This window comes from Dermacentor silvarum, chromosome 1 (genome assembly GCF_013339745.2).
Source record: "Dermacentor silvarum isolate Dsil-2018 chromosome 1, BIME_Dsil_1.4, whole genome shotgun sequence".
Classification (NCBI taxonomy): domain Eukaryota; kingdom Metazoa; phylum Arthropoda; class Arachnida; order Ixodida; family Ixodidae; genus Dermacentor; species Dermacentor silvarum.
The window spans coordinates 424,808,984-424,831,816 of NC_051154.1; the positions used below are offsets into that span (position 1 = coordinate 424,808,984).

Sequence of the window (22,833 nt, forward strand, 5' to 3'; positions counted from 1 at the left end):
TTTAGTTGGTAATACAACAATAAATTAGACGTTTTAATGCATTTTTTAATGCATTCGATTATTTATAACAAGATATATTTATAGCAGCAAACGATGACGTTGCGTGACGAATTTCTTGTTCATTCACGCACATTGGAGGCAGGTCACGTGTAGTTTCTAACAAACCACACGAGACCTGTGTCATCTGTGCATCGAACTGAGCGCGCTGTATGGCCTTCGTTCTTTGAGAGCGACATGAGCTCGAACACGAGCACTCAGCAACAGCAGCTCGTGAACAAACTCGAGGATTTCGAATTCCCATACTGCGACGATGTCGCCAAGTACGAGAAGATCGCCAAGATCGGTCAGGGAACGTTCGGGTGAGCTTTTTCTGTTCTTCCCTTGCGAGTCGCATCGTGGAAGAAGACGACGTAGCGTGGAACACTGTCGGTCGAAAACATTATTGTTGCGCATAATACGACGAACCGGTTCTAAGTTTACTTTTTTTTTTCAGTGCTGGTAGCCACTAGGCGCGTACTGTATATATTCTGCCACGTGATTTTTTTTTTTTTTTGTTCTTTGTTTGCGTGTTCTGTAATACCTACCTCCATGTTTTTCGCAGCGAGGTGTTCAAAGCCGGACACAAACAGACAAAAAAGCTGGTCGCCCTCAAAAAGGTGCTCATGGAAAACGAAAAGGAAGGCGTAAGTGGCCGCATCGTTTTCTTGTACTTCTTTTGGCTCGAATTCGTGGTGTGCTCGTGTCACGTAAGTGAGGCAACAACGCCGTTGTGTCGCTTGCGATGAGTCGTATGCCTGCGCCGTGCAGTGGGCTCAAAACCCCGCTTGTCGCGTTTCTCTGGCCCAGTTTCCCATTACGGCATTGCGTGAGATTAAGATCCTGCAGCTCCTCAAGCACGAGAACGTGGTCAACCTGATCGAGATCTGTCGCACAAAAGGTAAGTGCATGATAGGGCTCCTCTAAAGAGGCATTTTGGCGACGCGAGCGATTCCACGTTGCAAAAACGTGGGAGTCGTTCGTGCCGCTTTGGTGGATGTAATGAAAACTGCTGGTACGCACTGCTCCGGCTCCAGTGGAGTCGTTGCTTTCTACCTCAAGCGGGTTGAATGACCCGAACACGTGGACGGTTTGTCTCGCGTAAAGGCCAGGTGGAGGAAGGAACAGTGCACACAACTGTAGTGCACTAAATGTTTAGCCAAGACAAGCGGCCTGAGTTGACAGATTTGGTAGAGCAGATGCAATGTTGTTTGTTTGTGTAGTCGGACACAAAATCACTCGCATAGGGTTCAGGCTTAAAAAATTACTATTGCACTTGGGAATACAAAGTAATGTTCATACTTAGCAGCATTGGCGTTACATGTTCTTTACACCTTGGAACTGGGTCCTTCACACAGTCTCCCATAAACAAGGACAGTGACGTTGCAGGTTGTCCTATTCATAAGGCCTGTGTGCTGTGTTTTGGGGACTTTTTGGGAGAACAGCATTCCTGCTTCGCTTTTTGTATGTGTAAATAATAGAGGTGGTTCAATGGTGGATCATATGTTGATGATGCTGGCTGTTGCTCCTACCCACCATTGACTGCCTCGTGTTTGGTGGGTAGTGCATAGGCTCACATAGCTTTCTGCAAAGCACATCATTCCTTCATTTATATTCTGCAGGATTGTCTTTATATGGATTTTTTTACAACGTTGAATAGAATTCCAAGTTCAAGCTTTGAACTGTAATGGAACATTGTATAGTGGATGCAAGCCGGTTCACAGGCAAATAGGAACAAAAGGCAGGAACAACACTTGATAGACACTTCATTGTTGTCTGAGTACTCTGTTATTCTTGGCTCTCATCCAGCTGTCCTGTTCTCCGATTTGTATCTAAGATTTTTCCCCACCCTTCTCCGTAGTGCCTAAAGCATTCTGTTGACCTTAACCCTTTACTGCACAATGTTGCATATTTGCAACTGTGGGGAGCACACGCATCCATTTCCTCCCGCTTACGTCGTTGCATTTGCACATTGTGGATGCATTGAGAGCCGGCGTAAACATGGGGGAAGCGCACTACGCTCTCTCCCCGTTCTCTCTCGCAACGCGCGCACTCTTCCCCCCGACTCGCGGGAAAGAAAAAGGTATCCGACTCGTGATTAGGACATTCCTCTCCCAAAAGGTAAAAAAAGGAATAAAAGAGCGCTACCGGGGGAGACTCGCTCTCTGGTGCCCCACCCAACCTCGAACCTGCCGGATACCTGCCGCAACCCACGAGTGACCTCGTTCGTATTGCGCGCATCGAGGCAAGCTTATTTATATTACTTATTACAGAGTCGACATCCCTCTACAAGTGTTACTTATCGCTCGCAGCAATAAACATTGTTAGAATTGACACTGCTAGTTGACGTATTCGCGAGAATCCAACGTAGCTGCAATTACACGCGCTACCGCTTGGGAAGTACTGTGAAACAACTGTGTGTGGCTAGCTCCGGAGTTTGCCTTCAGCCCTAGCCTCACACATAGTGTTCCCCCAGACAACAGCAAAAAACAGCAACGAAACCAAGTGCTCGTAACGTTTCTCTGCGTGTTGTTGCATTTCTGCAACATCACTTCGAATATCGCTTCATAATGTGTTGCCATATGTACTACAGAGGCGAAAGCTAAACCCAGACAACCGTGGCAGGCACCTCATGAGAATCGCATCAGTTCTTCAGGTAAGTTGTAAGTTAATTTCTGGGCACAATGAAGCAAAAGAAATTATCTTTAGTTGTCTACATTTTTTTTATTCAGTAGACACTGAGCAGTGTTATAACGTCAAAATAATTTGTTCGCAGTGGTGGAAAGTTGCTAGGTTGCAAAAATGCAACAATGTGCACCAGGGTTACTTTTTATCACTGAGCAGGTGAAATTTGTGAAAGGTATTTTGAGTGAATGGTGTGTACTGTATAAAAGTAATACAGTGAACAGCTGTCGAGAACCTACACAGAAGCTCGTACCCCTGACAGTGTTCAATGTGGACTGCATTGTGTAGGGCTGAAAAGAAGCTACTAAAAAAAAAGACTGATCAGTAAATCGGTTGAGGAAGCTATCCAAGTAAAGAAAGGGGTTCCTTCAGTACCGTGTCCACCTTCGGATGTCAGAAGAGATCAGAAATAAATTCAGAATTTTATAGGCTTATTCATGCGAAAGCGTCAGATGGCTCGTGGAGCGAAAAAGCGGGCGTCTGTAGCAGCGAAATGGCACCTAAATTCCCGTTGACTGTGACGCCACTCCATGAGCGCACCTCCACGGAGCAGAGTGGGCGAAAGGGAAAGCCTGCTGCAGCAGTGTGCATGCCAGGTGTTGCGTGAGGGGAGAGAGCATTGCCGCGACACCAAATCACCCTCGCTCTCGGAAGCCTGTGTTACCCACGCATTGTCCGCTCAAGCTCTTGCCTGCGTTCTAACTGCGCCTTGGTAAGGCCAAATGAAACCACGCCCAATGTCTGAATGCGCTCGTTTGACCGCAAGGAGCTCGTAACTTGAAGGACCGCTCAGCGGCATTCACTTGAACATTAATGCTTTTGCATTCACAACTCGTAAGAAGTACTTAGCTGTCCTTGGATTTCTTTTTTCATTCTTAGCTCAGAAACTTGAGACAGAACATACATGAACCGACATCCACACAAGTGCTTGTGTGCATCTCGACTTCTGTCAGTTTTGTCCAAATTTCTGCAGTAAGAACATTGTCCCTTTGACATTCTGTGGATGCATCACTACCAACTCGCTCAGCTTTCGACCTTACTGTAATGCACGAGTTACCGCTGGAAGTATGGAACCTACTTCTGCGCTAAAATGCTAGAGTAATTGTTTCCTCTTGCACGGCACAAAATGAGCACACTTATCCTCAAGCACAACTGAGCGCTTTGAGACAAAAGAAGCCGCAGTGCAAATTTTCTGAAGTGAATGCTCCAAGTGTGAAGCCCAGCTTCGTTCAACAGTCAAGATCAATTTGTCTTGAATCACATTCAGCAAGTAATGCATTTTCCTCGTATTCATATTTAAACAAAATTTAATATAAACCACATTTTTTTGTTTTCTGCTAAAAATGTATCCACATGTGCACGTTGCTGCAAGTTTGCAAGTCCCTTTTTTTATTTTTTTTGCAATAGAGATTGTGTGTAACATCAAAACAAATTTTGTAACGTCAAAACAAATTTTCTATCGCAGTACAATGGTTCTAGTTGGTCACATCATGATAAAAATAAGATTATTATTAGGACATCCTGCAATAAGGGTTAAACACAATGTCTAAATGTTTTACTTCTTTCAGTGAGGGAAGCATACTAGAAATTCCAAGCATGCTTGGGTTTCTGGTGTGCTTCAGGACGAAGTTCATCAGCCAGTAAGTCTTTGTTCGCCACTGGATTGTTGCACCCCTTGTGTGCAGCTGGTTTGCACATGACGTCACAGCCACCACCATATTGGGGAACCATTCAGTCACCACTGTGCCATTAGGTATGCGCAGAACTACATTCAGAGGCAGGTTTTCAGTGCACCGGCTGTCTCTTGCTACCAATGGCAGCAGTGACATAGGTGCGCGCCTTCTTTTGTGTATGTATGTGTGTGTAACATGAGCGTAATATTTTCGTGTTAGGGCTGTTGCATTTTGTGGTTTTTTACCTTGGCTGTTTTTTTTTTTTTTTTTGTCCTTTGCAGCAACACCTTTCAACCGCTGCAAGGCCACATTTTATTTGGTTTTTGACTTCTGCGAGCATGACTTGGCAGGTCTGCTCAGCAACATCAATGTCAAGTTCTCACTGGGTGAGATCAAGAAGGTTATGCAGCAGCTTCTCAATGGCCTCTACTTCATTCATAGCAACAAGGTGGGTACAAGAAAGTGTGCTTGCTCGAAGGGCTGTTACTGGATGAACATTTCTCATTGTTTTCACCGAAGTGCTCACACCGAGACAGCGCCACGTGGCTTACTTTTGGCCCCTCAACTCCTCTATGGATATGTTTCTTCCCATAGAGGAAGTTTTGTCCCCAGCTGTTGAGGCAAACAGTTTTGCTTTTACTTGGTGCAAAGCAGGCGAGGATGAAGAGTGCCGGCTGCATTGTGATGGACAGACTGTCTGTTGGTGACCAGTGCACTGGCGAAAAGAATAATTGGAATGTGTGCGCGGTAGTGAAAAGCGTGTCTTAGATGAAGATGTGTGGCCGCGCTGTGAAAGAAGTCGCAAGGCCTTCGCAGCTGTAAGGGCTACTCAGTCACGGGATGAGAATTGCAGCTTCCGCTCTGCTTTTATGCAAAATAGAAACAGGATTTGCTGATTCATTCGGTAAATAAGTGTGTTGACATAGTAAGCATTTGTTTATTGTTTTCTCGATACAATCAATAATTTGACAGTCGTTTAATTTCGTCATTTTTTTTTTTTTGGTCCCTTGAAATCCGAACTAATGAGGCAGCGAATGAACATGCGTCAAGTACTTGCGAGTTTTCTACGCGATGTAAGCTGACAACCACTCTACATATCTCACTGAATAATAAGTTTGTACATACTACTAGGAATCAAGCAAAGGAAGGCACAAAAAAAAAGCACCTTATCTGCTTCTTCACAGCTCTGCTGATATTCCGGATCCATTCTTCCCGCTCTTCTTTTTTGGTTGGAAAGGTGTGACATTTGATGCCTTTATTCCTTTTGGTATTGTAGCAAGCATGCAGCAAGTAAGCCCAACCGTCGTCAAGCATGAAGTCTATTCGCCTTTGTATGCTGATAGGAAGGCTGTGAAAGCAGAGCCGAGTGAAGACTGGGACCACAATGCACTGCCCGGGGCTGCCACAGTGTTGGCATAGTGAAACTGCTCGTGATATCGGTCTGTTCGGTTATGGGGCGTCACTTGGGGGTGCGTCGTGGCATTGGAGGGAGCTGTGGCAACAAAAATGAGTGCCGAACACGAAAGGCGAGCAGCAAAATATGTGACCACTCATTGCTTTGACCTAACGCTCCAGTCTTTGGACATTTGCATGTCTTGTCAGCTTGCGTCACTGTGGCCTGCTGAGCCGGTCTGCGTTGCAGCACTTGCACTTCTCATAGGCGCTCGTGGTGCATCACACTCCTTGTGTCCAAACCGTCGCTAACCAGAGTGAATGGCGGCAGGCTCTAGTTAGGGTTTTCGAATACACCTTGGCCCTTGTTGACGAGCTTGTTCAGTGCGACACGCCACCTGCCTTTCTGCGCTGTTAGGCTCAGTGGTCACTGGGTGTGCTCTGTGCATTCAAGAGCAGTATTGTGTCTTGAGGGGTTGCGTAGTATTCTACTCAGTAAATGATTTTACTGTCCAAGGCATGTCTCTTTCCTCGGAGGGAGCTTCATACGTGCGGCAAGAAGCCGGCCTGGCCCTTCGGCACGGTGCTCAAACATGCGGTGGGTTTCTCCCTGCACACCATCATGTCATGTCGTGAAGCACACCTTTGGGGGATTTACCAACGCCACGCGGGCTGACGTACAAGGAGCCCACAAGTTGCACAAGCATATTGGGAGAAAATGTTCAAAGCCTACTGGGGAACCAGACACTGCATCCTCTCCACCAAGTGAAGGCAAGACAAAGGAAATGGCCTGACAAAGTGTTGGCTTGCGAATGCTTGCCATGTGATGTCATGTTCCCTGCTAGTTCTTTCCCCTATGGAACGAGATTCTGGTGGAAAAGTGGGCACTGCAATTTCTGCACAAACTTAGAAATGATTAGGAGTGCTTGAATTTTTCGAAAATGTTATTTGGTATTGATTTTTTTGACAAAGCATGTTGCAACCTTCATTTATCTTTGTGGTTCACTTGTGTTGCTAACTTGAATAACCGCTGTGACCTTACTAGTGGCCCACGTGACTGTAGGTGTGTAGACTGGAAATTATGCTAATATAATTCTTCTATTAATTACCATAAGGGGCACATGTAATAGTTCAGAAGTTCATTAGTAAATTACACCTGTTACGTCATGCTCGGAAGCACAACGCCATAGCCACTGAGCTACTGTGGCTTGAGTTTGAGTTTATGAGAAGCGACTCCCTTTGCTGCACAAAAAGGTTGAGTATACAGAACCTGTGCCAATGGCATGTTGAACATTTGGTGTGGAGCAAGGGTTGCAAATAAAATGACCGAATGAGATATTCTTGGTCATTCGCTTTTGTGTATACTGTTACTTTTACATGTCCAGCACTAGGTGCGTCGGCGCGTACAGGCGGTAACATTTCTGGTGCAGTGGCAAGCATGCGGTCACCCATAGACGCCGGTCTGTACCATACTAGTCACGTAAAATCTTGCGAAATGACTGTGTCCCTGAAAGTGAATGAGTGAGAATACTGTGCCAGAATTTTCAACACTAGATTTAGCTGTGCCGTTTCATCGTATTGTGCTGTTTCCCATGCAGATCCTGCACCGTGACATGAAGGCCGCCAACATCCTCATCACAAAGGCTGGTGTGCTGAAGCTGGCCGACTTTGGACTCGCCAGGGCCTTCTCCTTGAGTAAGACTGGGCAGCCCAACCGTTACACCAACCGGGTGGTCACGCTGTGGTACCGTCCCCCTGAACTGCTGCTGGGGGAGCGCAACTACGGTCCCCCCGTGGACATGTGGGGCGCTGGCTGCATCATGGCCGAGATGTGGACCCGCTCGCCCATCATGCAGGGCAACACGGAGCAGCACCAGATCAGCCTCATCAGCCAGCTGTGCGGCTCACTCACACCCGACGTCTGGCCCGGTGTGGAGAAGCTCGAGTTGTATGCCAAGCTCAACCTGCCCAAGGGACAGAAGCGCAAGGTCAAAGAACGGCTGAAGGCAAGCGCACCTCCCTTTGTTTCTCTCTGATCTACAGCTGCAACGGAAAAGGATTAGCACAAGTGACTGACGACTGGAGCAGGGAAATCGCGACATGCAGCACTCTTGTTCCCGAGCACACCGGTAACAAGAGTGCCAGCACGATCCATGTTTTGAAGCATTTCAAAGATTCGTGTCGCGTAATAATTCCAGTGGCGTGTCCACAGCCACCAACGGCAAGCCTGCTTAAATTGCCGAAGTCAGATAAAGCAATCTTGGCGTGCCGCCATTTTGTTGTTTTGCTAGTGCACACTGCAGCCGTCGTGGCTCCATTTCCGATTCCTATAGACTGTAGAAATGCATGGCGAAAAGTAAGCTTCAGCCATTTGGCTATAACACAGCGAGTATCTTTGGCTGAAGCCGGAAACTATAGTAACCATCATGCCGGAAGGGGACTGATGTCATTACAAGGGAAAAGTCAAAATTGAAAAGCCATCTGAAGAACTTGAAGCCAACTCCAGCTCAGCAGCTGCTTAGCGGCAAGAAATGGAGCTAAGAAAAAAATTTCACTAATTTCCAGTGTATGTGTACAAATAAGATGTGTTTCCTCACTCCTTGAATTTTGAGCCGAATGTTCTATAGGAACTCTGCAAGGGCCAGACTCTGACCACTGTTCAAAAATCTGCAGACCGCTTGTTTAACCCTTCCCGACGCCACTTTACCCTATTGATTGAAAACTTGCTTTCACCACATTTCTTGCATCTTTGGAATCATTGAAAGTGTACAGCTGTAAAAAATATTAAGATTTATCATTTCTTTAGTGAGTTTTGTCAAGTTTACAGAATGTGGACTCCACGTGAAAACTCACTACAGGAACATCAACCATTTCATGTACTGAAAAGCTTGAAAAAACACTGATCCAGCTTAGCTGCGGCACCAAATGCGTGTCTTCCGACCAGGTGCAAGGGGAACTGGCGACTCAATCTCCCATGCGAAAGGAGGAAAGCGGGAAGGCAGCGCGGGAGGGTGGGGGCATGGCTTCTACTCTGCCAGCAACTGCAATCTTGTACAGTGGAATCTCGATGTTTCGATTACGGCTAATACGAATTTCCGGATGATACGAATTTTTCTGTGCTGTTGCGAAGTTGGTGGTGCGCAACAACCGAGTGGTGCGCAACAGCACCACTCGGTGCTGTTGCGAAGTTGGGGGGTCCGAGCGACCACGAAGGTTCTATTGATGGTGCCGTGCCAGGTACCAGGGGAAGGAAAGGTCCAGAGAGATCAGAAAAGGGTTTTATATACAACTGTACATGGTACCGTATTTACTCGAATCTAGGCCGACTCCGATTCTAAGCCGACCCCCCTAAAGTTCGAAGTACGAAAAAGAAAAAAATCTTACCTCGAATGTAGGCCGAACGAAAAAGCGAGGACAGCATTCGCAAAATGAAACAGCATTTATTAAATTTGAACATGCCGAGCTCATTCTGTCACCATCGCTGCTAGCCTCGTCGCTATCTTAGCGCATTAGAGATGCTGCATTTTTGGAAGGAGCGCACGTTGCGGCGCACGCAAAAACCATCTCCTGTGGCCCCCTCCAACGACAAACCGATGCCGAAGTTCCGCCCAGTTTGAACGTTTGACGACGCCTCTACAGCTAGCACAACTACCGTATTTACTCGATTCTCACGCTTCCTCGATTGTAACGCGCGCCCGTTTTCCGTGAGGAAAAATTTGGTAAAATAGATTTCCTCCCGATGCACTGATGTTGCGATGAATAAAAAAAGTCGCAGTTTCGCCCGAAAGGCGATGCATCGAATGCGGTAGCAAATTAGTAGACCGCTATTAACAAGCACGGTGTCACGCGCGCTCAAGCAAACATGAACACACCTCGCTCGTTGACCGCGGAAACGAACTGTCAAAACGCTGGAGACGAAGCGCGCCTTCGTGCTAGCATGCCTCTCGCTTCAACGCGGCGAAAACACGGCGCGCGGCAGACTTTACCAGTCGCAGATTGCTTTCAAGATAGGGCCAAGCCTGATCGTATCGCCGGAGTGGATCGTCGCAGATTACGTCCTGCTTCGGTCCACTGAAACGTTCCGCATTGCTTTGCTGGCGAAAATCCTCTCCTTCTGTTTGCGCCAGTCCCGCTCGCAAGTTTCGGATTCTCCGAATGCCCGTGATGCGGCCCGATTTCCGTCCGTCTCCGCACAGATGATCACTTTCCTTTTAAATGCGGCATCATGATGAACTTGGTACTTCATGCTGATAGATAGAGCAGACGCTGAGAACGTGAAGACAGACGGTAGACTATTGCCTAAGCACGTGTACTGCAGCACACAGAGGAAGCTTCCGCATGCTACGGTAGCTAGGCACGACGCGCGTGCGAGGCGGCCATTTTGAAATGCCGACGCAGATTTAGGGTAGTGTTGAAAGTGCGCGTTAGATTCGAGAAAATACAGTATTCGTTTAGAAAGCGGCACTATAGTGGCATCGCCCATTTGGTGCCATTACGATAACGCCACACCGCGCGCCGATGCTGCACCATACCGATACTACAGTGAACTAGAAGTATTGGGTAGTGGAAAGAGCGGAGGGCTGGGCGCACAGGCAGTGTGAAGCCAAGAGCGAAGACTCCGCTAGGGGCGCTAGTGTGCTCTTCCCGAGGAGAACGTGCCGGTTGGAGCCCGCGCTGCTCGCGTAGCTTGCAACACCTCGTCGTTCTTGGTGTTACAAGCCCGCGTGCTTTTCGTGTTTTTGCAAGTGAAGCTACTGAAAGTGCCGAGCGTGACCGTTTCTCTGTTCGATGCTGCCCTGTTGTCGCTTTTTGGATAATGTAAGAGAAGAAGAAAAAAAGCGATACGCATTGCTATGCGCCCGGGTGCAAGTGAGGGACTGAGGGTATCCTGGTTTTCGAGAAGTAAATGAGCGCACGTTGCCTCTTTTTGGAGTGCCTAAAGACAATGACCGGCGGAAACAATGGGAGAGAAATCTTCGCTGCAAAGATAAGCCACTCTACGAGACTTCAACTGCGTGGTCACTTCATCAACGGTGAGGAAGTAAGGATTCGTCGAGGGACACCGGCGCTGACCGACGCCGCGGTGCCCACGCTCCTGCCCGATTTGCCATCCTACCTCTCAAAGGAAATGCGTCAGAGAAGACCAGAGAGAAAACGCGTTGCAGTGTGCCCAGCTGTACGCACGAAGAAGGTGCGTTTGTCTCGTCGCGACGTTCATGAGTCATCATCCCCAGATGGTGGTGCGGATGGCAAGGACTGCCTGTATGTGACAGTGCCCCAGCATAATCTTCAAACGATCGTAAACAGTGTGGATACCAGAAAATAAATTTTGGGGCATTTTTTGTTGCAGGATGATCCGAGACGTCATTGAAATAATGAGATCCAGACTTCCAAGCCAAGCTCTGCGGCCAGAATCTGCTTCTGTGGAAAAGCTTCTTTCGTTTTTGACGTGCCTGACCGAATGGGAGCTGCATGTAGGTGGTCGAGGTGGCTTCCTGTCCGCATCTACTGCTGTTGGCCTGACAGTCGCAGTTGCAAGCGTTCTGTCGTTGCTGACCTACATGACAAATAATGTTAGCTACGAGTACTTAATGACCTCAAAGCTGAGTCAGAACCCAGTTCAAAATCTCTTCGGTATAGCACGGCAGTCAAGCGATTCCAATACCTCAACAGTTTCTCATTACTGCAGTGTGTCTTGCCTAAGTATTTATGAGCTTGCCAGATCTGTTGCTAATGGGAATGCTGGCCTGGTGTTCTTACAGCAATCCTTGAGCCAGACATAATAGAAGGCCCAAAGCCTGGTAAAACTGACATAATCCAATGCCTTCTTGATGATAACATTCCCACTGCAGGGTATCAAAAGCAGCTAGGGCCCTGCACCAGACCATGTCTCCATGTTTTCAAGCAAAAAGTGACGACCGGCTCATTTTTTTACATTTATGGTAATGTTGCCAGGAAGTTTTTGTTGAAATTGGAGTGCGATGAATGCCACAAATTGCTTCTCCCAAAGAAGGAGGATGTTGATCAATAGTCTTGCTGCAGCTCAGTACACCAGGCTGCGAGACAATGGTGGCCTACTGTATCCAACCGGATAACTTTTCAGGTTTATTCAAAGATAAGAAAACCTTTTCACAGCCACATTCAGTGCACAGGAGCTGCATCATGAGAGTGTTAAGATGTTATTACTCTTAAGAGAAACCAACAAGACCGGATAGGGTGCGCCAGCCATACAGAATCTTTGATGGTGAAGGTTGTAGCTTTTCATGTTACCAAACGGCTGCACTTTTTTGTGAGGTCCTTAAACCATTCCAAAGAGTCGGGTGACCTCAAGATATATGAAGTTGAGCCGCTGTACATAAGTATGTGAAATGGTATTGTGTACTCTCTACCGTGCAACTCATCTGTTGCAGTATGTTTCTTGAAAATGCCTCCCCCCTACCGACTGATACTGAAAAAAAAAAAAAAAAGCTGTCTGCAGGCGGCTCATATGCTCCTGAAATGCACATGTTCATCGCTTGCCTAAATCATAATGATAGAAGAATGCAGCAGTATGCATGCATTCATTAGAAATTTTAAGCTAAATATTTCGACAGAATTACCTGCTGGTTGGAAAAATTTATTAGGGCTTAGACAGTGACTCCAACCAAGTAAGGGTATTTATTAGCCCGACGTAATATAAACCGCGTGAAGGGCATCCTACCCTCTGTGTATGTCCATGGCCCTGGAGACACGGCGAAAAGAAGAAAAGACCCCCCGCTCTAGGTCACCAACACCAAAACATCTCGCTGCACACCGCAACCTCCGAAGAATACCCCCTGAAGAAGGAGCCGAAGTGGCTCCGAAACGTCGGGTTAATACATACCCTTACTTGGTTAGAGTCACTGTCTAGTAAATCCTATTCAATACAAATGTATTTTCTATGTTTCGAACGGGACTTGTGACTGGTGCAACTGGGTAAAAAAAAGTGAAATTTTGATGCTAAATGTCTGTCGATGCAGCACGAAGTGCATGCATCGCGATAACATACATTGCAGGTACGAACCGTGCCCTGCCATCCCATACTACAGATCTTGGGTTCTTTGCATAAAATCATACTGACATATTTGGCATGAGGAAAATGAGCACAGCATTCTGAAACTCTGTGCCGCCGCACTCGCCTGCTGCGCTCTGCCGCGGACTCCCTCAGCCGGTGCTCGGGAAGTGAGCGCGCGCGCCATCTGGTGAGCTTCTACACAATATGCCTCGCGCCGAGGCCGCCGCTTCTTCCACTACCCAATATTTTCTAGTGCACTGTACCGATACTACCGATACGACGCAGGTCAAAATGGCGACGTCGCTCGTGTACTTCAGCTGGCTACTGGCGCGGCTAGTAGCGGCTGCGATACTGACTTTTCTAGATGGCGCTAAATATGCACCATATTTATCAGTTTCAGTTAAAAACTGGCGCGTTTTTTAAAATCCTCGAATCTAAGCCGACCCTAGAGTTTCGTATGTGATTATTTGAAAAAAACTATCGGCCTAGATTCGAATAAATACGGTATTTTACATGAAGGGCTCCATGATTCTTGGAGCCGTCTACATGCTAACGTCTTTGCATGTCCTAGCGCTTTCATCTCCGAGCATCGTTACAACACTCAACTCCCTGGTTTTTATTAGTTCATTTCCCCCTTTCACTCGTCAAGGGATTTCACTGTAGTTCTTCTCAGCCATTCACAGTCGTTAACCGTTCGCAAAGTCCCGCCCATCAGATGGTGCCGTCCCCTGGGCCCCGCCTCTAATTTTGCTTGATCGCCCCCACATACCAGGCAACGGGTGGCACCTTGGGAACCAAATGTCGAAGCTGTTCCCATGGAAATGCTTGACGTTGGCACCTTGGAAGAATTGGTGACCTCTTCATGACGGTCAGCTTGTCAATCAGGAGACTGGCCTTTGCGGAAGCTACCAACGAGCCCCGTCGTAGTCCGGGCGGGTGCTGGTGCTTCACGGAAACACACCAAGAGCAACGTTGCCGTTTTAGTGACGCACGAGGCCGATTTCTCATTCAGCCTGGAGTCTAATTGCTCGTCCATTAGTCCCAGGTGACGGCGACGTTTCCTTGCCTCGAGAAAAGATAAAAGCGTGAACAGCACTCCACAGCTGCACGCCTGTCGGTGAGGCATCCTTTGTCCCGAAAGCACCCCCGCCGCCAGATGGTGCATCGGGAGTTGATTGTTCAATGCAGCTCGGCCGACTTGATGCCTGTATTGCTCAACGTCATAGGACCACAGCTGCCAAGAGGGAGCATCTTCTGGCCAAAGGCCTCTCGAGAGGTGGGCTCTGACTGGACTGCAGAAATGCTAGATAACAAGCTCCAAGGAGCGACCTTTGTCAGCCTTACACAATGCCGCAAGCGCCACATGCAAGCAACTCTCATCGCCAGACTGTACTAATTCAAATAATCTGACAACCCCCTATCAAAAATAAAACCTTGAAACGCAAGGTGCACGTTGATCCGGACAAGTACCAAGAAACTTCCGATGATGTGTCCTCACAAGTAGACACCAACTGGGTTTATGTAATGAAGCTAAGTAATTATGAATTAGAGCTTCCACAGATCAGAAAGGCGAAGGAAGAACTGGCCTTCAGTAATTCATAGTGCTAAGTCCGTAACACTTAGCACAAGATAGCAACATAATCATTACATAATGCCGAAAATGCCAAATAAACAAATGAGAAAACCATCTACGACTTACCACGTGCCCATATTGGCTCAGAAGGCCTGACTTATTCTGCCTTTCCTCTAACGCACTTCTAAATTGTGCTGCTTTAAAGCTATGCTCCATCTGAGCAGGTGGCTGTATCTATGCGACATACACTTACATAATACATTGACGAGAAATCTTCAGAGTAAACCATCGCTTAAAGCGATCCATGCAACCCGTTTCTAAGACACGGTACCCTCTATGTGCGTCTGGGAACAACCATCCGACACTTTTCAAAATCAGCTGAACTAGACTGCAGAATAACCAATATCTAACCTGATACAGCGTTATTATTAGTTGCGAAATCCGAAAAGAACGTCTTATCCTAATGAAAACTCGCATGAAGTGTCTAAAACAAGTCGCAATCAAAACTACACTGAGGTTTTCTATATATTCCGCCTACATCTCCTAGAAAATTTTGAAAAATGAAACACTGACACTATCCTTTCTCGAGCGTTCAGCTGTCACGTTTTAATGAAAGCAAACATCAAGTTAAATGAAATTTTCTGCCTCAACCACGATCAGAAGAGACCAACAGTGTCCTCTGTCTAACTCAGATTTCGTAAAACTCTGAGTTCAAAAGTATCCTTAAAGAAGTGACAATGAAAGATCATGAACGCAACTTACAAAGCGTGCCTCGAAAAAAGCACTCCTGTCAAACAAAACATGACTTGTTGTGAACTCGCGCAAAAGGTGTAGGTCATCAACTTGCGCGTGACCTTCCAAGCTATATGCAACCCTGACACTGTTTGCATTCTAATTCTATAGCTGTCATCGCGTAAGCACTCCCCTTGAAATTGTGAAAACCCGAGCCGAAAAAGCTAACAACCTAACTAAAAAAATGCGGTATTTCTTACGCCTATCAAACGTTCAGCACGCAACTAATCTCTCGTAAAGTGAATACAAAAGACAAAACTATTCGCAACTCGTCTTGCTGATTTCTCTATTGTCGGGCCCCAATGCACCCTTTTCTTTCAGAGCTCGAGGGGGTCGCGTATTCCTGGGTTTTCGCAAGTTGCGGTCACGAAGAAGGCAAAGACCGCTAATTCGCCTGACGCACCTCATAGCTACGACTTTAGAACAGCAGCCTCCAAGTGCTGGGAGGGGGATGCATTAGACCCTTGCGAGCACTGTCCCCTTCTTTCCTAGGCTGTTGCCTTTTTTTGCCCCTGCGGGTGATCGGCTACTGTGGCGGCATACCGGACGCTTCCCTTTTTCTCTCTGCTTACAAGGTGCTGTACACGATGCGGTTAGGCGACGGGTACCACACCTGAATCTTCGCGAAACTCTCTTTTTCACTGCGTGAGTACCACCGAACCCCGATCTCGGCAAACACCTATGCTTGGGATTTGCCCTCCTTCGCTTTTTCATCTCTGGCTGGATCCTGACCTTTGCGCATTTGCCCCTGTCGCCTTGGCGCTTCGCACGTTTCATTCTAAGCGCCTCGATTGCGTCCGCCTTTCTCGTCTTGCGCTTACTTCTTCAGTATCTGCTCTGACCTATCCAAAAAATAGGCGACTTTCTTTGGCAGGCTAGCTGAAATACACACTTGGCCTAAAGAACCCTCCATTTCTGAAGCGGGAAAACTGCTGCTCTGTTCAGCAACTGTCTTCCCCTCGCTGCCGGCTACTGATACAGTTCACTCGTCACTGCTAGCAGCTATCTCTGGAATCGTTCCATGGTCCTCTGACCGCTGCTCAATAGGGATCCTATTAGTCTCTTGAGTCTGCTCACGTGCTTTTGCCCTTGGTACTCCCTTACTGGAGAAGGATTCTCCTCGTTGTTCCAACATTTGCTCCGACCTATTCGAAAATCAATAGGTGACCTCGTCTGGCAGGCTGGCTGAAAATTTCCGCCGCCGTGCACACTTGGCCTAAAGGGCCTTCTGTTTCTGAATTGGGATAATCGCCACTCTGTTCGCTTTGTGTGTGCGTCACTTGAGTCGCACCTTCTTCAAAGCTTTCTAATCTAGCCATTTCAGTGTTAGCATTAACTTCGACAGGCTTGGCCTTTTCTCTCTTCTTTTGGCCTTCACAGTCGGCCTGACATGCCACACCAAAGTGCCTGAACAAAGCCCTCTTAGCCCTGTCATAGTCTCGTGCTTTCTGATCGGACAAGCAGTTCTTAAAACACGTAGCAACAGCAAACGGGAGCAGCGCTTCTATTCTCTCGGTCCACAAGGCCCGGCTGACACCCGCTTTCTCACACACTCGTTCAAAACCAGCGAGAAAATTAAGTATATCCTCGTCTGTCCTGAAAGTGTGCAGCTAGCGTCGCGCAATCTGTCATCTAAGCGTCTGAATTCTCCGCTCAATCTCTTCCATCTTCAGAAGCTTGCGCTTCTCTGTTTCTTCGCGCTCGCGCTTTTCGCACTCTGCTTTTTGCTTCCTTTCCTCAATCATCTCCCTATCCTTGTCAGCTTCCTCGACCGTCACCTCTTCTGCCTTCATGACGTTGATAACTGCCTTCCTTCTTTTTGCAGAGCCGGCGGAAATGCCCAACTCCTCGTAAATTAGGAGGAGGTCCTGCACTTAATTTCTCCATAGCGATCTCGTTTGCCTTCAAAATTTACCCTTCCTTAAAACAAATTTTCGCTCTTTAAAGAAGGTGAATTTTCAAAATGGTGCCTGCCAGAAAACAGTTACTCTCCTAGCAACTGCCTACTTGTAATAGTGTTCTGGCGACATGAAGAGCAAACTTGGGCTCTACCTAGCTCGTCCTTATCGCTACTATCAGGAGATTGCAGAATTTCTTGCTCTTCGCGCTCCTTCCTTAAGACAAAATTTTTCCGGCCTCCTCCGATCTCACCTCCTCATTCTGTAAAAACTCCAATTGTTGCCTTTTGCAGGGCCAACCAAAATGCCCATCAGCTCACAACTTTCGAGGAGTTCTAGGATTTTACTCTTATCTATGTTTACAGTGCACCCTGTGTTTCTTCCCCCTAGTAACTCAGCCCCCGAGACACTATATTCTTGGTCTGTGAGACAAAATCACTAACACCAAACGCCACTACCGACTAGTACCTGCGCTAATGAGTCTGGCGAAAAGAGGAGCAAACACTTAGCACTCGCCACACCGATGTGGCCAACACCGACCGATCCTATAAGCTGCCAGCCACTGTTGCGATGTCGGGGGTTCCGTGTGACCACGAAGGTTCCATGGATGGTGCCGTGCCAGGGGAAGGAGAGGTCCAGAGAGATCAGAAAAGGGTTTTATATACAACTGTACATGGTATTTTACATGAAGGGCTCCATGATTCTTGAAGCCGTCTGCATGTCCGTTTTTGAATGTCCTAGCGTTTTCATCTCCGAGCGTCGTCGCAACATTCAACTCCCTGGTTTTTATCAGTTCATTTCCCCGTTTCACTCGTCAAGGAATTTCACTGTGGTTTTTCTCAGCCATTCACAGTCCTTGACTGTTTGCAAAATCCCGTCCATCAGATGGCAGCGTTCCGCCTCCAATGTTGCTCGATCGCCCCCGCATACCAGGCAACTGGTGGCGCCTTGGGAACCAAATGTCGAAGCTGTTCCCATGGAAATGCTTGACGTTGGCACCTTGGAAGAATTGGTGACCTCTCCATTACGGTCAGCTTGTCAATCAGGAGACTGACCTTCGCAGAACCTACCGCCGAGCCCCGTCGTAGTCCGGGCGGGTGCTGGTGCTTCACGGAAACACACCAAGAGCGAGGTTGCCATTTTAGCGACGCACGAGGCCGATTTCTCATTCAGCCTGGAGTCTAATTGCTCGTCCATTAGTCCCAGGTGACGGCGACGTTCCCCGGCCTCGAGAAACGAAGCGTGAACAGCACTCCACAGCTGCACGCCTGTCGGTGAGGCATCCTTTGTCCTGAAGGACTGCCAGGCACAACAGTGGCCTGATGCCGTGTGTGCCCATCGACGAATTTCGTGTGCTGCATACTTCTGTGTGCAGCTACTAGATGGCGAGAGTTGTGCATTGACCTCTGATGCAATGGTACATCCGGGGTGTGCACAAGTCGAGGTTCTGTCCCGTGTAAAGGCTGCACCTCAACTTGTGTCAAAAATTGTGTGAAAAAAAAAAGTACGGCCCTTACACGAGTCTATACGATACATGAAACTGCGTGGAACGTTAGCTATGTGCACAACGGGGCTGGAGTGTACGCTTGCGCTCATGTGCTCCAGTCTGGCCGTGCTACGTAGTGTAGACTAGCATTGTCCTGCATCAGCTTGACCGACGGATAGTAGCCACATCCAAATTGGTACATTTTGAAGCGTTGTCTACCAAAGTGCCTAGCCAGGAGTGAGCGCGCGCTATCAAGCGTACGTGTCGTCTGACCTTACTATTATATTGTGTCCACACAGTGGGCCTCTTCGATTACCCGTCTCTGACAGTCCTGGACTGTCCGAGAAGCTGCACACGCAACGCTGATTGGCTGAAAGCACTGCTTCGGGCAGTGTGGGACTGTCAGGGACGGATAATCGAAGAGGGCCCAGTAACCGGAAGAAGCGAGCTGATTCAAACACCCTTGTTGATTGAGGTCAGTTATTGGCCAATAGCAGGCATATATTTGAATATTGCACATGACGATGCAGTGCACCGGGAGCTTCAAAATGGGTGAGGAGAATGCCTTGTTTGAAAAGTGTTTGAGAAAAAGTGATTTCGCACTCCGCTTGTGTGCTCCACACACCGCGCACGACTGCAAAATTTGGCTGAGATGTTTACAGCAGTGCATGCTGTTGACGGACTGTGTTTTTTCGCCGAGCCCACGGGGTGGTTCAGGACCCCTCTAACCCTTTGTGGGACAGTGGTACAAATATGTACCACTTTTTTGCCTTGATTCAAACTCCTATACCAAATAAATGGTTTGAATTGGCGCCACTATTACTAGTTGTGCCATCTACCGAAGTATTTTAGAAACTTGTTTTCTGTTTTTTCCTCACGCCATGTGGCGCGCATACTGAGTCTCTTGCTGCCTTGTTGAATATTCACTACCCGCTGTTGTGGCCCCAAGGAAACTATCGAGAACGCTGCGTAAACATGCCTGGTAACTGTTTTATTGTACCGGCTTACTAAGTGAACCCTCGTTCCAACCATAAACATACATTTTCGTTCCCATATTTAGTTGGTATTTTCAATTAACCTTTCTCAGGCATGGTTTCTTAGGCCTCGCTGGGCAACTATCGCACCGATCAAGTCGCCCAGGTTGGGTGTACACACTTGCCAACTCTCCCCAATTCTCCTAGGGACTCCCCATTGCTTACACACTCCCCCGATCGCACGGGCCCGGTTCGGTGGGTTATCGTTATCTCGACGAGGCACTTGCGATAACATCACACTGTAGCGCACTCAGCTTCTCCGTCGCACAGCAGTGTTACGCGGTGAAGCATGTCAAGTGTCTGAAGGGGCCACTTGCGATTCCGGGTTAAAGCACATATTGTCCTGCGTGCGTGTGTAGTCAATTCTACAAGTGCACTATAATTAACGAGTACCGGTCTGATATCCCATGTCTAGAAGCTTTACTTGTAATCATGCAGTGCCCTGTATGACATAACGGCAGCCCTGAAAAGCAAGAAATAAAAAACGTGCAGTTTTTTTTTTTTTGCGTCTTTTCTCGCATACAATGCTTCGGACCATTTCACAAGTGAACAGCACAATTAATTTTTATATATTATGTCTGTTCAACCTCTTTTTTTTTTATTGATACCACCAGAGGACAGCAGTACAAATGTGTACCACTTTTCATACCCTGTAATAAAGACAGTGGTACATATATGTACCACTTTTTTTACGATAATTGTTGTGCAGAATTTATTAAAAATTGTGTCAAACAATTTTTAAGTCATCCTATGTGTCGTTTTTCAGGTTCTAAGTGAAAAAAAATGTAATGAAAAAATAGCGCCTCACAAAGGGTTAACCCTTTCAGGCCCAAATTAATTCTGTTCAATGTAAAAAATTGGTCTTAACAATTTGAGGTGTGCATGATCGTGGTAGATAAAAAAAATTTAAAAATCTGTACTCACACTTTTCAATCAAAACTTATTTAATGATTCCAAATGGAATCAGTGGGACTTGGTGGACTTGAAATGTGTTGTTTCAAGCAATACGTGAAAAGTCTATCTTAAATGAAACTCATTCAAGCAATTATTTTCTTTGTTGAGGCTGAGGTGTGTGCCACACTTCTTGCACCGAATGCGGGAGTAAGAGCACATTCTTCTCTTTTTTTTTTTCTAGTTTGCGCGATGACTTCGTTTACCTGAGGCCCTACTCTCAGGTTGTTTGGTTTTGCAGTTTTGTAAGTTTACGGGACCACTCGTGGGCATATTGGCGTTATAACTTCAGCACCTGTGCAGTATGTAATCAAGGCCTTCTTTGTCCACTTGCAGGCATACGTGAAGGACCCCTATGCACTGGACCTACTGGACAAGTTGCTGCACCTTGACCCAAGCAAGCGGTGCGACAGCGACAGTGCGCTCAACCATGACTTCTTCTGGACAGACCCAATGCCATGCGACCTGGCCAAGATGCTGTCACAGCACACGCAGTCCATGTTTGAGTACCTTGCACCCCCACGACGTCGGGTAATGCAGCAGCAGCCGCCACAGGGGCCCCACCACCCACCCAAGGTGCCTTCAGCCTCCGACGGGCAGTACCACGACCGCGTCTTCTGACCCGAGCCCAGCTGTTGTGCCTAGCCCTCCCCTCCATCTTTCCATCTGGTGTGCTTCTCCAGACTTGTGTCTGCAGACTTTCTGACGTGGCCCTTGTGTGTCACCAAAATATAGGTCTGTGGAAGCAGTATCATTTTCCAAAGAGCTCTCTCGACCACCTGTGAGACTCTGGACGCAGCAGCCAGTGTTGCCCCTAGTGGGGAGCCATTAGTGCCTGTGCAGCTGCAGAATTGGAGCACCCTCCGTGCTCGAGCAACTGTGACACTTGAAATCGTGACCACAGCTAACTGCATGCCTTGCCATTTTCCGCTCAGTATTTACAACTAGCTGCACATGGCTACATTTTGCGAGGGAGCATGTTTATACTCTCGCTAGGTGTGCAGAACAATGTATGTGCATTGATGTCGCCCATCGGACAGATGCCACCATGGACTGGCATCGTACTGGGCACCGTAATTGTACCGGTACTCTGCCATCTAATGGCAGAGTACCGTTCCTGCGCTTGCGCACATCTGCAATTGTGCACTCTCTGGAAGCAGAGATGACTGTGTGCACTCTCTGGAAGCAGAGATGACTGCAGTCAGACATGCATGTATGTTTGGCTGCACACATACAACTACGTGCCAGCATGTCGATACCCAGCTGTATTTGTGATGACTTTTTCCGAAGTTGCACTAGGCAGCACAAGTGCAGACCATTTTTAGTGCATGCGAAGGTCAATTTTTTATTCTTTTTGTGAGCGTTTTTTTGCTGTCAGTTTTTTTTTAGTCCCGTATACTTGGCATGGATTTTTCTCGAGGGGACCGAGACCAGTTGTAATATAAAGATTATATTTTTTATCTTGGTCTTGCTGTCTACCCTGTTCTCAGTGGTGTTTTCATTTCCCATTGCGTGGTGCAGGCAGCCTACAGCAGTATTTCATTGCCACATTAGACAGGCTGTTATTCAGGCTTGTTTTGTTAGCATGAATTAAAGGGATACGGACACAAAAGTTGGCGTGTGGTTTTTTTGCGTCGGAACAAAAGTTGAACATGAATACAAGCTGCTTTGAAAAAAAAAAAAAAAAACGAGAAACATCTTTTTTTTTTTTTCGATTTTCTGTTGCACCTTGCCTCCAAGCGGCCGTCGGCAGAAGCTGAAATTTGACGTAACACCCACCCGCGCGCGTGCGGCCAAGGTCGGCCACAGTTGTCGCAGTGTTTCCGGGGGTGTCAGTCCCTTGCAGCGTTTGTTTAAACCCTTTCGGCGATCTTTGCACGTGGTCCGTCTGAAACATTATCCCCGTCGGTGCTTCACACAGATAGTGCGTCTTACATGCGCCTTGCCGCAGTCGTCGCTCGGTGTTGACGCGTTCGTCGCGGTGAAAGAAAATGCCCAGACATTGCTGTTATAACAGCATCGTCGGTTGTGACGCACCGTCGCACACGTTTCCCAGAGACAAGAAGGTGCGTAAACTTTGGATACCTGCCTGTCAGCCAATCGCGCCCAGCTTGGAGACCTCTAAAAAATGACTTCATTTGCGTGGACCACTGTGTCGACAACGATTATGTAACCAGCCTGGCTGTGCTGAAAATCCTCAGCATGCTGCTCAATAGGCAATGCCTAAAGCCTGACGCTGTGCTATCGGTCTTCTCACGAAAACGCAAGGCAGAAATGATC

The 22,833-nt window shown here is 47.5% G+C and overlaps 1 protein-coding gene across 2 annotated transcripts; it reads left to right on the plus strand.

The window, feature by feature from the left end:
• Positions 1-151: 151 nt before the first annotated feature.
• LOC119437660 (cyclin-dependent kinase 9) lies at positions 152-22,183 on the plus strand. 2 transcript variants are annotated; one of them, XM_049660760.1, is made up of 7 exons: positions 152-359; positions 602-683; positions 847-937; positions 2,630-2,692; positions 4,676-4,842; positions 7,385-7,792; positions 20,890-22,183. In XM_049660760.1, exons 1-7 carry the CDS (start codon positions 235-237, stop codon positions 21,172-21,174), a joined length of 1,221 nt encoding a protein of 406 aa, XP_049516717.1. In that variant the 5' UTR covers positions 152-234; the 3' UTR covers positions 21,175-22,183. The 2 variants fall into 2 exon arrangements, with proteins under 2 accessions (XP_049516717.1, XP_037560582.1); XM_037704654.2 differs by lacking the exon at positions 2,630-2,692 and having other exon boundaries at positions 155-359.
• The last annotated feature ends 650 nt before the right edge of the window (positions 22,184-22,833 follow it).